The following is a 12,072-nucleotide window of genomic DNA, read 5'->3' as shown; positions in this document are numbered from 1 at the left end:
CTTATGGTCGCTGTGATTTATTTATTTTTAAAATTTTGGCATATGGTGAATTGCAATTAAGTCATACATGTTTAATTTATCTTTTAGGTCATACGTACTGATACTGGAGATTTAGTTATTAGTTGAAATTATGAATTGTATTGGTCATACGTACATGTTCAACGGTTGGATTCCAATGCTGTATTGGTCTCAAATGGTGCAGCAACGTTCTCACCTGTACTATCAGGATTTCATATTCAAGTAATGAAGCAAGATTTCCTGTTTCCATCATATATACGATGATCGGAGAAAGTAGTTCTTTTGCATTTAGGCCGGCCAAACCCAGTGTAATTGAGGCACCTAATATTCCAATAAATTTACAATATGGTAAGGGCAAATGGAGTACTCATTAACAGTAGCAATTCCAATAATTTCGTGGCAAGAAAGGAGCTATATAAACAGTGGTGGTGGTGGGAAAAAGAACAAGAGAGGTAGGCCGAAGAAACCATCTCTGATAGTGTAGATCTAGACTAACTGCATATTTCTATCCGGTGCCTGGGGTACTGTCACCTTGCACAACTTGTGGCCAAATGCAAAAATCTGTCCAAAAAAACACAGTAAGGCTCTTCAAGGATTTTGCATCTCGTGCTAACTATCACACGTTAAGCAAAAGCCAGCTGGGGCTGATCGCAAATAACATTTAGACATTGTCCCACGACCTTCAACTGGTACCTTGTCCATTCTCTTCCTACGCCGTTAATTTTAGTCTCTCGCTAATGGTAAACCACTGCTGCTCTCACCAACCTCACTTTTACATAGGGGACAAGATGCATTGATTTTCAACCATTTATCTACACACTCCACATGGAAGACATGGATGCATGGCAGCTCCCTCAGCTCATCATTGTCTGCATATTTTGCCAAGCAAATACAACAAACCTGCAGCACCTCAAGTTAGTATGCTGTTTATTGATTCAAGGACAGGCAAATCAAACTGCTCATAACCACCTCCAAGTTAATATACTACATCTCTTTCACGTATCCAGTAACCATGTACATAAAGAGATACATTCATGTCCACTCACAAAGTCATGCAGCTTTAGGACAGTACTCATCAGGAGTCAAGTAGTGCAACCTAATAGCTAAACTCAGCAAGTAAATTAAGAGAAACAAAACTAGCTAGATGCTCCAAAGTTTGTTCTTCTACACCTATCTAAATTTGTTCAGTTCCATCCAGTTTGATCCTAGCAAGTACTCTGAATGCAGTTTAAGTTATTGCAGTTTACATCTAAGACCAATAAACTGGTAGCAAATTCCTATCATTAAACTTACTGCATCTTCTCCTGATATCGCACGTTCCTTTGCTGTCCCTGCTGCTAGGATTCCACCGTCACCAGCTGAGTTGTCCTGATTATTGACATTTCCACTTTTCCTGGATTTGAACTTGTAGATTGGCAATGCATTTATAGATTCCACAGTTGCTCCTCTAGTTTGTGAAAAATCCTCCCGAAAACCAAGGACAGAAATTATGCAGGGTAAACAGCAACAAATTGTTGCACATAGTATGAAAGGCATGGCATATCCAATACAGCTAAAAGTAAGGAACACTATACATAACCTGCAACAAAACCAATAAACAGTTCGTAAAGGTAATCAAATTGTGAATCTCAATAGAGCAATAAATTTTATTAGTCCCCATTGTACCTGTACAATTTAGGAGCATCAGAAGGAGATGAATGACCTCCAAATATCCATACATTGCCCACGACAAACCACACTGCGAAAAAACAATCTAGAGCCATCTTGAAATGGTCTACTAATCCATTAAGCCTGCATATTATACACCAATTCTTCACTCGGTGACACCATCTAAATGATAATATGCAGAATGTACAGAAACTTCTGAGATAAGATGATAACAGCTTATTATATTATATTTTGTATGCGTACATATAGTTTTTCAACTACATTGCCTTTTTATGGCCATAACCACTTAACTGTGGCATGCTTATTTTGTCAAAGTACAATTCTGTTGCACTTGGGAAAAATTTTGGCTTCACTTTTATAACAAATAAGTTTCAGATTTTAAATGTTCTCCTTGTGAGAAAATATTAAAGGAAACCTCAAATCTCAAATGAAGCACACAATTGGGACTGTTTCACTCCCATTTCATAAGATTTTCCAAAAATCTATGTGAAATCATAGTAAATAAGCTGATATGATACTACTAATATCTTAAATGCGTGCTTATATGTGTTGGTCAACAAGATTAGTAGGCTCCTTTTGCCTATCCCAGCTTACATTTTAATGATCACATTAATCCAATATATATCAGTTGTTTATTATGCAAGAACGACAATTTGGAGGATTTATAATCTATATTGCACACTATTACTAAACAAAAATTTCTTTCCAATACAAAAAGAAAAAATCATTTCCAAATAATTCAAAAATTGACTTTCTTATATAACAAAAAGCATAGCTCATTGTGTTGCAACTAAATGAAGGTTCAGATAGATCTAATATGATGTGCAGCATATATATCCATCTCCATTGCCAATGCCACTGCAATAGCAACTGCAACAACTGTCTCTGCATTGCGGCACCACTACTCACCAGCATTATGACAAAACAAAGATGTTAGCAGTAGCACCATTGAACTTTGCAGTATTGGCATAATTTTGTAACTGAATCATCATCATCTTCACTATTTTACACCACTACCACTGCCACCATAAACACCATCTTTTCTTTCTGCTACCACCATCATAACAGTTTTGCTCTTAGCATTTCCCCCTTAGCTAAAGCATAGAGAAGAAGGATAAAAAGGAAATTTGACGTCCTTTCGTCTAAACATAATGATCACAATTTCTTTAAGACATTCACAACCTATTTGGAAAACTAACAGACATATATATCGTTTGACACATTGATGAATATTCCCACTAGAGAAAAACCAAAACAATTCATTCTGTTAACTGCAAGTTAAACCTTGAAATTCTTCCAGAAGTGTTACTATGTTTTCTGTGCTATATAACAGCAACTTAGTCCAACAAAGAGTTCACAAAGAAATCAACCAAAAAATAGCAGGAGCCATAGCTTTTTTTTTTTTCTGATGCTCTTACATAGAGTTATTCAACTAAAATGTACGATTAATTAGTATCTTCATTATGGATGATAAATGCAAGCAAGTTTATAATGTAAAGTGCACCCGAGCATTTGGCTCATTGGTTGGTGCATGATCCCCTTGCCTAAAGAGTAAGGATCGAAACCCCCCTCCCCCAATAATTAAAAAAAAAAAAGTTTTATAATGTAAAGTATTTCTCAATCTACTTTATCAAACTTTATAATATAAAAAATAAGAGCCGAGTGTAGTTAATACAAAAGTAGACATAAAGTAGCGATTGAATAACAAATGCAAACACACCTTGTACTCAGGGTTCCTGCAATCTGACTGTTCCTTGTTGCTGATTCAGTGATACGATTGTTCTCCTCATCTGAAGCTTGAGTAACTGAGATAGCTGTATAGGATGTAGACTCACTGGGATTTCCATGAGAAGAGCCTTGACTTGAGTGTGACAAATCTTGCTCAATACCTTGGTTGCGGATACGAAAGCGCCAATAAAGAATGGGAAGCGTTGCAATGCAACCGGATGCATAACCAACAATCCATGCAAACAGTGGAGCTTGTGGCTTTTCATTTCTTGACAGTGACAGAACAACAATAGATGCTATAATCTGACTGACAGTAACAACTAACTCAACAGAAATCCATAATCCAGAATTTAAAGGGCTCCTGCGACGTCGACCATACCCATCACTTCTCCTCATGAATGATGAATTCCTAGAGTTTAATCTGTTTGAAGAAGAAGTCTGATTAGTGGGAGCTTGTGTGCTGCTTGAAGGTCTATCTTCACTCTGTGCTAAGTTCAATCCAGGAGGTTGCTCATCATGAGATGAGCTTGATGAAGCATCATCATGCCTTGTTATGTCAATGATGTGCTCTTGATCACTATGGCTTTCCACTCGTTCCATTAGCAATGGGTATCGGTCAGTTTGCTCACTACTTTCTTCCAGAGAGGAACTGTCCATCTAAGTCTGGCGACCCAATAGAAGGTGTGCTAGCATAGGTCGCTGATAGACTTTCCAGATATCTACTATTTTCTGCCCCAATTCTCTCCGAACATCTACCAGATTTGTCTTATAAACTTAATAAGCTTGCCAAGCACCTTAAAACACTTGGCACTGCAAAATCTCTGAATCCACCAACTTTATTCCCTCTTTACACAAAAGCTGCCATGAAATCAAACGTAGAATCAATTTTTATACAAATCATGTCAAGAAAACCGTGTCTGGAAATATTGGAGAGAGCATGTGCGTGTATGTATGTAGTTATAACATGGTTACACAGCATAATCGGTAAGAAAAATTAAGCAGCACCAGCTCAACAAAATGTTGAACCAACAGCACAATCAGACAACAAAGCAATTACAACAAATAGAGGACTGCATTTATTACAAATACATTAACAAATCACCAAATCAGGTTGTGAGATCACCACTACATAAACAAAAGAAACTAGATCCTTAAACAATAAAATACGGCGTTACAGTAACATTAAGCATGGACAAGACTTTATGAAGAAAAGATCTGATATTTCCACACCAAATTCATAACAAACTGAAATAAAATCCCAAGCAAAGAGAAACCGAAATTTTCAAACGATCATGATTAAAGTAAACAAAACATTACATTTCCAGTTATATTTTTTGATAACCCAAAACACTATTAGGATAATACAATAACTTGGCTTCAACTAAAGAATAATTAAAAATTCAATCTTTTAAACATTTTGAAGCTATTTTTTAAAGAAAACTAAAACCAACCCATTAATTAACTCCAACAAAATTAAAAACCCATTATTAATTGCATAATCAAGGTGAATTAACATTATAGAAAAGCCCTAATGAAAAAAAAAAAGAAAAAAGATTGGAACCTTACCAACGTTTTGAATATTAAATATCTGATGGTATATGAGAGTAAATAAAAAGAAGAAGTGCCAATAGATTCACTGATTAAGCTTTTCAAAACCCACCTCTTTTTGTTCTCCTTTCTTTCATTTTCTCGAGAAAATATAGCGTCAGCTTTTCTGCTCCATTTGCTTACGCCAAAACAGAGAGAGAGAGAGAAAGAGGAAAGAGAGAGAGAGAGAGAGCAAGCGTTTCTTTCTTTTTATTTTTATTTATTCTTTTGGATGGAAGATGAGAGAGAATTAGAAATAAGTGAGAAAAATCGTGGACCGTTTGATTGAGGGGGTTCTGATCAAAGTGGTTGGAATTTTTTGGTATTATTGGATCCAGCGGTTTGGACTTATTTAAGATGACTACAAATAAAAATCAGAAGTCTATTTCCCAATTTGTTGCAATGAGGGCCCCATCCATCATATGTAAAATTTACACATGTAAATTCATTGAAATGTGTTTTCTTACTACGAGTGCTATACCACCGCAGAAAAGCTAAATTACATGAAAAAAAACCCATTTTTTACTAATTTTAAAAAGTTGGAATAGGAGTCAAAATTGTAACTTTTTATAAATTCAAATTCATAGTGAAAAAAGTGCTTAAAATTTTAAAATCATGCTTTGTAATTTACCCAAATTCTTGTAATTTATCCATCGGATATCTTTTTCTTGTTTCACAAGCAAAAAGAAGGAAAATGTTTGAATTTATTTTCTTTGAATATTGAGGCAAGGCAAGTTGTACAGCCCTTTAAAAATAAGAGGTTATGCTACTCTTTTTTGATAATACACAATTTATTATAGTTTTCTCAAATTGTTCCTTATTACTTACAAAATCAAGATTATTTCAAGTGTAAATTCATCCCTCTGCCAATTTTGGAAAAAAAAAAGTGTTAATGTGTAATAACAAAATACTTAATGATATTTTTCTATGTTCTCAATTTGTTTTTCAATATAGGTAAATTATATGTTTTTCCCAATCATCTTTTTATTTGGTTCAATTTTTTTCTTGATTTTATTTATTATCTATTTTTAAGTAATAAAAAATATTTTATTTTATTTTATTTTATTCATCACTTTCATTTTCCAATTTATAATTTAGTTTAACAAAATTAAGTGCTTTTTTATTTATTGAAAACATAAATTAAAATATTATCAAAATAATTTGTTACATATTAAAACAATTCTGCATTAAGTTTATCAAACACTATTTTATCTTCTCTTTATTACACATTTCAAAACAATGTTATTCGAATAACACATCTTGTATAATCCAATACTTATGGCAGAAATCAGGAACAATCTCTCACCTGAAAATTTTTTTGAAGTTATTAGTTATAACCTTCTCAAAATTTCATCATAGGAGAACTTTTACTTATTTATGTTTTTTTCTTATTTATAAATTTTTTTATTTCACTCTTATTATTTTTATTATTTTGTTATTATTATTATCATGCAAATCCTTCTATTGAAAACTTTCTAAAATTTTCTAATACTTTTAGCAAAATTTTAGAAGATTTTCTTACCTACAAATTCTCTCGAAGTTATTATTTACAACTTTCTTGAGATTTCATTATCAGAAGATTTTTATTCATTTATGTTTCTTTCCTAATTTCCTTTTAAATTTTTTATTATTTTTATTATTTATTTATCATTATTTATGTAAATTCTTATGTTGAAAATTTTCTGAAATTTTTCAATACTTATGGCCAAATTTTAAGAAATTTTCTCACTTAAAAATTCTCTCAAAATTATTACTTGTAACTTTCTTGAGATTTCATCATTAAAAAACCTACATATATTTATTTAATATTATAATTTTAATTTTCAAAAATTTTAAGTATTTATTTATTATTATCTTTTATGTCTATAGTAATATTTATAAATAATTTTTTTTACAAAAATTAATTATAAGATTACCACTCGATACTTATGACGAGGTCTCATAATTATTCTTACTTTGAAAAATTTAAGAAAATTACTACTTGTAACCTTCTTTAAAATTTTCATTTAAAAGATTCATTTTTAAATAATTATACAATTTTATGTGTATATTATAGAATTTTAAATGATTTATTTTTTTATTTTAAACTATTATGACTAAAAATCAATCTTGATAAAAGGCTTGGGTTTCTCATTTACTTTTTTTTTAACTTTAATTTTTATTCATTATTTTAAATATTATTAAAATATAAAAAATATGAATAAATAAATGATCTGTTTCTAAGACCTAAAACACTAATTGAGCCTCTGGTCAAGCTTGTAACAAGCTTTATGTTGGATTTGAATTGGGTCAAAACCTCAAACCAAATTTGTCTTCTTTCTTCTTCTTTTTTCCCCACTCTCTTGTGCCTCATTTTTACTATTTCATTTCTTCTCTTTCCCTCTTTCTCGATTTTCTTTTCTTCCTATTCCTTTCTTGCACTAAATGGAAATCTTCAAATTTCCCAAAAGACAAAACCTAAAACTAAACTTTCACAAAAAAAAAAAAAAATCACACAATCTCTCTTCCAATCCCCTCTTTTTTTCTGCCTTTAATGCTGGTTGATTAAAGAGTATTTATACCCATTTTTGTGTTGATCTTAGATTAGGATTTCCTTCCTTTTATTTTAAATGAATGTAAAAAATTACTGGATTAAGATCGGTTTAAACTGATCCTTGATTCGTTTGGTTGTTCATTCAAAACTTTTCTTATCACTATCATTATCTTCTTCTTTTTTTGTTTGAGATTATTATTATTATTTTTATTTATTTTCTATTTCTCTTATTTTTACTTTTTAGTTTTTATTTTATTTATTTTTATCAGTGGAGCAACTCCGGACAAATAGGGTGTCTACAACAGTTGTTTCAACTATTATGCAATATTCATTAAAAATTTGAGATGTAAATTCATCAGCATTATCAAGACGAATTGTCTTAATTGCATAATGTTAGTTAAAATTTTACCTATGCAAATATACGTATCGCAAAGACAATACAAAGGTAAATAGAGTGTCGATCCCACAAAGAATTGTTCTAAAATTTCACTAAGTACTAAAATTAAAACAATTTAATTTTATTTAAACAATCAAAAGTAGAGATATAATTAAACTAGAAATTAATTAACCAAAACTAACTAACCAATAATTAAAAATCAAAGCAAGAATATAATTAAATAAAAATCAAATTAAACAAACCTAAGATTACAATATCCTTCATACTTCATGTAAAGCCCGACCTTATAAAATACTATTCATGACTTACATGTGATGATAGCATGATTGCATGCTAGGAGAGTCCCGAAAAATTTACAAAAGTCGGTATTGTACCTAGAGGTACAACAAAGTTTATTTAATCCTCGAACTAGATCAAATAGGAATTTTAAGGTGAGATTAAGAGTTTCACAGTTCATGGATGACTTAAAATGGTAATTTGGAGTTTGAGGATCAATTTGGAGTCAAATCGGAATTTTCACTAACTAGGGGCAAAATGGTCATTTGCCACTTGGGGACAAAATGAGAATTTTAGAAAAGAATTTTTTGGCCCCATTTGACTTATTGGAGTATAATTTGACTTATTGAAGTATGATTTGAGGTTTAGAAGTGAAAAATTTTAATTTCGGTATAATTTGGAGTATAGGGGTAAAATGGTAATTTTGCCACCTCAGGGGCAAAATTGTAATTTTTCACCACCAGGATATTTTTTCCAGTACATGGTCTTCCTTTGTCTTCATCTTTGACCCTTGACTAAACATGTGGTGGAGATAAAATGTTTAAATTTTTAAAATTTTAAAAACGGGCCAATGACATGATGCCATGTGTCATGCCTTTATTAATTTATTATTTTTCTTTTTAAAAGGCACAAAATCAGCCCATTTTCCACCCCATGGCCGGCCAAACCAGCAAGAAGAGAGAGAAAATAAAAACAAAACCCTAGAGAGAGAAAATCAAAGAAAAAGTGTGAATTTTCAAGAAAATTAAGTGAAAAATGTGAGATTTTTTCTATTAAGCTTGAGTTTTCTTATTCCCAAGCATTTCTCTTTATTTTTCATGATTAAATTACATGTTTTTATGATGAATTCAATTCTGAAAAAATGGGTTAGGAGAGAGAAAGTTGTTGGATTTATTTGATTTTAATTTATGTTAGTGTTTTTAGTTAGTTTAGCATATTTAGAAACAAAACAATAAGAAAAGAATTTATTTTCTCCCCCAACCATTAATGGCTGAATTTACCATGTAGTGAGTGAGGATGAGTTTGATTTTGTTCTAGGAGAATTGGTTAAGGAATAATGAATTATGAGCCTAGAAAAATAATGAGAATTTTCGGAGCAAAAATACGAATTTTTACCCATTAGGAGTATTTTCGTAATTTACTGTTGGGACTGATAATTTGCACCACACTGAGGGACATTAAGTTAATTTGGGTGCAATTGAGGTATAGAAACTGAAAAGAATTAAATTGGAGTTTAAACGGACCCGTTAGGAATTTAATCGGGTGATAAGACGAATTAGGCCAATACCGGGTTTAGATAGTTACCAGTGCATTTTTGCATTCCATATCATGCATTGATAGTCTAAATTAGTTTAATTTTGATTTAGTACCAACTTGGTGAAACTCTCGATTTTGTACTATGTCAAGGTGGTGAGTCCTCCGATAAAGGCAAGGAAATTGCATCCGAGGACCAGTAGACAGAGTGTTTCGAAAGTCTGCATTCTAGACATTGTGAGTAAACTTACTGTCATTTTAATTATCTAGGGTGGTTTTTAGATGCTTTCATGAATTCTATGGAAAAAGGAATTTAAAAAGATAAATTTTCATGTTTTATGAATAAATGAGTTTCAATGAAATTAAATTATAAATTGTTTTGAAATTAATAGTGATTTTGAAAAATAGAGTACACGGAGACTGTTAATTGTGGCAATTTGATTGTTTAAATTAACTGGCTTATGATAAATCGAGCATGATTGGCTAGTTGGCAATTGTATTGAAATGCGAATTGTTTGGTTACCTTGAAAAACTACGAATTACAAAATTGCCATATCATGTTATTGAGTTTTATTATATGGTGGATTATATATTAATTAATCACTGCAGTAGGGGGTTTCTGTGGATCAGCCTTTTAGAGGGGCACGGTAAACCCCATTATATTCTTACCTCGAACGGAGAGGCGCGTAGGGTATCTTCTGGGGTAAAGTTTAGGGTTCACTTCACGCTAAACCACCACGTGAGGGGGAACTCAGCTAACGTCAAGGAACGACTATGTTTTCAAAACAAAAACATGATTTATGTGAAATGTGAATTTTAATAGCCTTGGCGGTCTCGGTAGGATGCCTCGGCCAAGGTGTCCCCGAGAACGGATTTATGGCACAAGCCTAGATTTTTATGAGATTCATAAGCCTTTTTACGTATTTTGAACGAGATGTGTTCTAATTGTATAACGCAGTTTATGATGATTTACTTTATTGTCTCCATGTACTCAACTCTAGATGTTTATGATGATGTCTGTTTACTGATTGGGATTTTATAATCTCACCACCCTCATTTCCACCCATTTCAGGTTCAGTATAGACTGTAGATAGTTGATCTCATCGAGGACTACAGTGGGATCTGCATTTTTCAAACCGTAGGTTCACAGTCCTCTTTACTTTTGTTTATTCGGGGGCACTCTTGTTATTGTAAATTAAATTAAATATTTTGGCTTACTGTATTTCAGTATGTATAAATTTATTTAGCTTTTACACTATAAAAATTATTCACGTATAACTCTATAAATATTGTTTTATAAGAAAATAGAATATTTCCCTTAATATTTTTTTTATTTTCTTATTATATTCAAATAATCGTAATTTTGTTTTAAATGAAGATTTTAGACTTTTAAACTCATTTTGAATATGAATTATGTATTTTGTACTTGTATATTACGTTTTAGCCAGTTTCAAAATTTTTGAGAAAAAAATGACCAAAATACCCCTGTGTGGCGAAAATTTTATTTTGATTGTTTTTGATTTAAAATAGTGTATATTATCTAAAAACTTGATATTTAACAACGATTGCTCACAGGAAAGGAAAGAAACTGATATGTAAGCCTTGCGGGGTTCCGGTTGGCATTTCGGATAATGAGTGTCAATCGGGACGTCGCGACGATTGTCATGGGCCTGAGGGAGGTTCCGGGTCGTGACAATTCGATTGGTATCAGAGCTTTTGATTTTAAAGATCAAAGTTTTTAGTTTTAAAGTTGTTTTAAAAATTTACAATATCAGTGTGGCCCCGTATTAAGTTAAGTTAGGTTAGGTTAAATAGAATGCATGCATCTGCATATAGAGCCTAAGGTTACCTAAACTTGCTCGTATTTTTTATAGATTACAATGCCTCCTCGACGCGGATGCCCACCTCTCACTAGATCGGTTGGGAGGGGAAGAGGTCGTTCCCAACGTCATCAGCCAAATACAGTAGAGGAGGAATCAGCTGCATCTACCCTTCGGGCAGCACCTGCTGCTGAGCAGGCCGATAGTCCTCCACATCCTCCATCTCCTCAGCCACCTACGGGTATTCCCGCCATGCCTACTGAGGCAGCACAAGCATTGGCAGCTTTCTTTGCAGCAATGGCTGGTCAAGCTCAGACTGGTCAAGTTCCACCTGTAGTGCCTCCGACTACTCCTTTAGTTCCACCACCAGTACAGGATGTATCCATTTCCAAGAAGCTGAAGGAGGCTAGGCAATTGGGTTGTGTATCTTTCACGGGTGAGTTGGATGCCACGGTGGCAAAGGACTGGATTAATCAAGTTTCAGAGACTCTCTCTGATATGGGATTAGATGACGACATGAAGCTGATGGTGGCTACGAGATTATTAGAGAAGAGGGCTCGTACTTGGTGGAATTCGGTGAAGTCCCGTTCCGCTACTCCTCAGACATGGTATGATTTTCTTAGAAAATTCGATGGTCAGTATTTCACTTATTTCCATCAGAAAGAAAAGAAGAGAGAATTTCTGAGTTTGAAACAGGGAAATCTAACTGTAGAGGAGTACGAGACTCGTTTTAACGAGTTGATGTTATATGTGCCGGATATGGTGAAATCTGAGCAAGATCAGGCCAGCTA

General features: G+C 32.9%; 1 protein-coding gene and 1 long non-coding RNA gene across 3 annotated transcripts in view; one reads left to right on the top strand and one right to left on the bottom strand.

Moving 5' to 3' along the window:
• The window catches only part of LOC148762151 (uncharacterized), a 64,331-nt gene extending 53,662 nt beyond the window's left edge, over positions 1-10,669 (top strand). The window contains exons 2-3 of the long non-coding RNA XR_016027200.1: positions 9,615-9,698; positions 10,534-10,669. This is a non-coding gene — a long non-coding RNA (uncharacterized LOC148762151). The remainder of the gene's footprint in view (positions 1-9,614; positions 9,699-10,533) is intronic.
• LOC18595860 (RING/U-box superfamily protein) lies at positions 245-5,229 on the bottom strand. Of its 2 annotated transcripts, none has more exons than XM_018123303.2 (5): positions 5,075-5,229; positions 3,407-4,272; positions 1,684-1,809; positions 1,312-1,597; positions 245-918 (listed from the first exon to the last, which is right to left on the bottom strand). In XM_018123303.2, exons 2-5 carry the CDS (start codon positions 4,069-4,071, stop codon positions 742-744), a joined length of 1,254 nt encoding a protein of 417 aa, XP_017978792.2. In that variant the 5' UTR covers positions 4,072-4,272; positions 5,075-5,229; the 3' UTR covers positions 245-741. The 2 variants fall into 2 exon arrangements, with proteins under 2 accessions (XP_017978792.2, XP_017978793.2); XM_018123304.2 differs by having other exon boundaries at positions 4,981-5,159.
• Positions 10,670-12,072: the final 1,403 nt, after the last annotated feature.

Source organism: Theobroma cacao, chromosome 6 (assembly GCF_053813885.1).
Source record: "Theobroma cacao isolate CCN51 chromosome 6, ASM5381388v1, whole genome shotgun sequence".
NCBI classification, from domain to species: Eukaryota; Viridiplantae; Streptophyta; class Magnoliopsida; order Malvales; family Malvaceae; genus Theobroma; species Theobroma cacao.
The sequence above is the reverse complement of the archived record's forward strand: the minus strand, read 5'-3'. Positions and strand labels throughout refer to the sequence as shown.

What these genes read in the sequence shown, in the direction of transcription:
- LOC18595860 (XM_018123303.2), bottom strand. Translation starts at nt 4,071, where the DNA reads ATGGACAGTTCCTCTCTGGAAGAAAGTAGTGAGCAAACTGACCGATAC. An exon ending in GATGCTCCTAAATTGTACAG is followed by an intron (nt 1,598 to 1,683) that starts GTACAATGGGGA and finishes GTTTTGTTGCAG; the next exon opens with GTTATGTATAGTGTTCCTTA. An exon ending in CGATATCAGGAGAAGATGCA is followed by an intron (nt 919 to 1,311) that starts GTAAGTTTAATG and finishes GAGGTGCTGCAG; the next exon opens with GTTTGTTGTATTTGCTTGGC.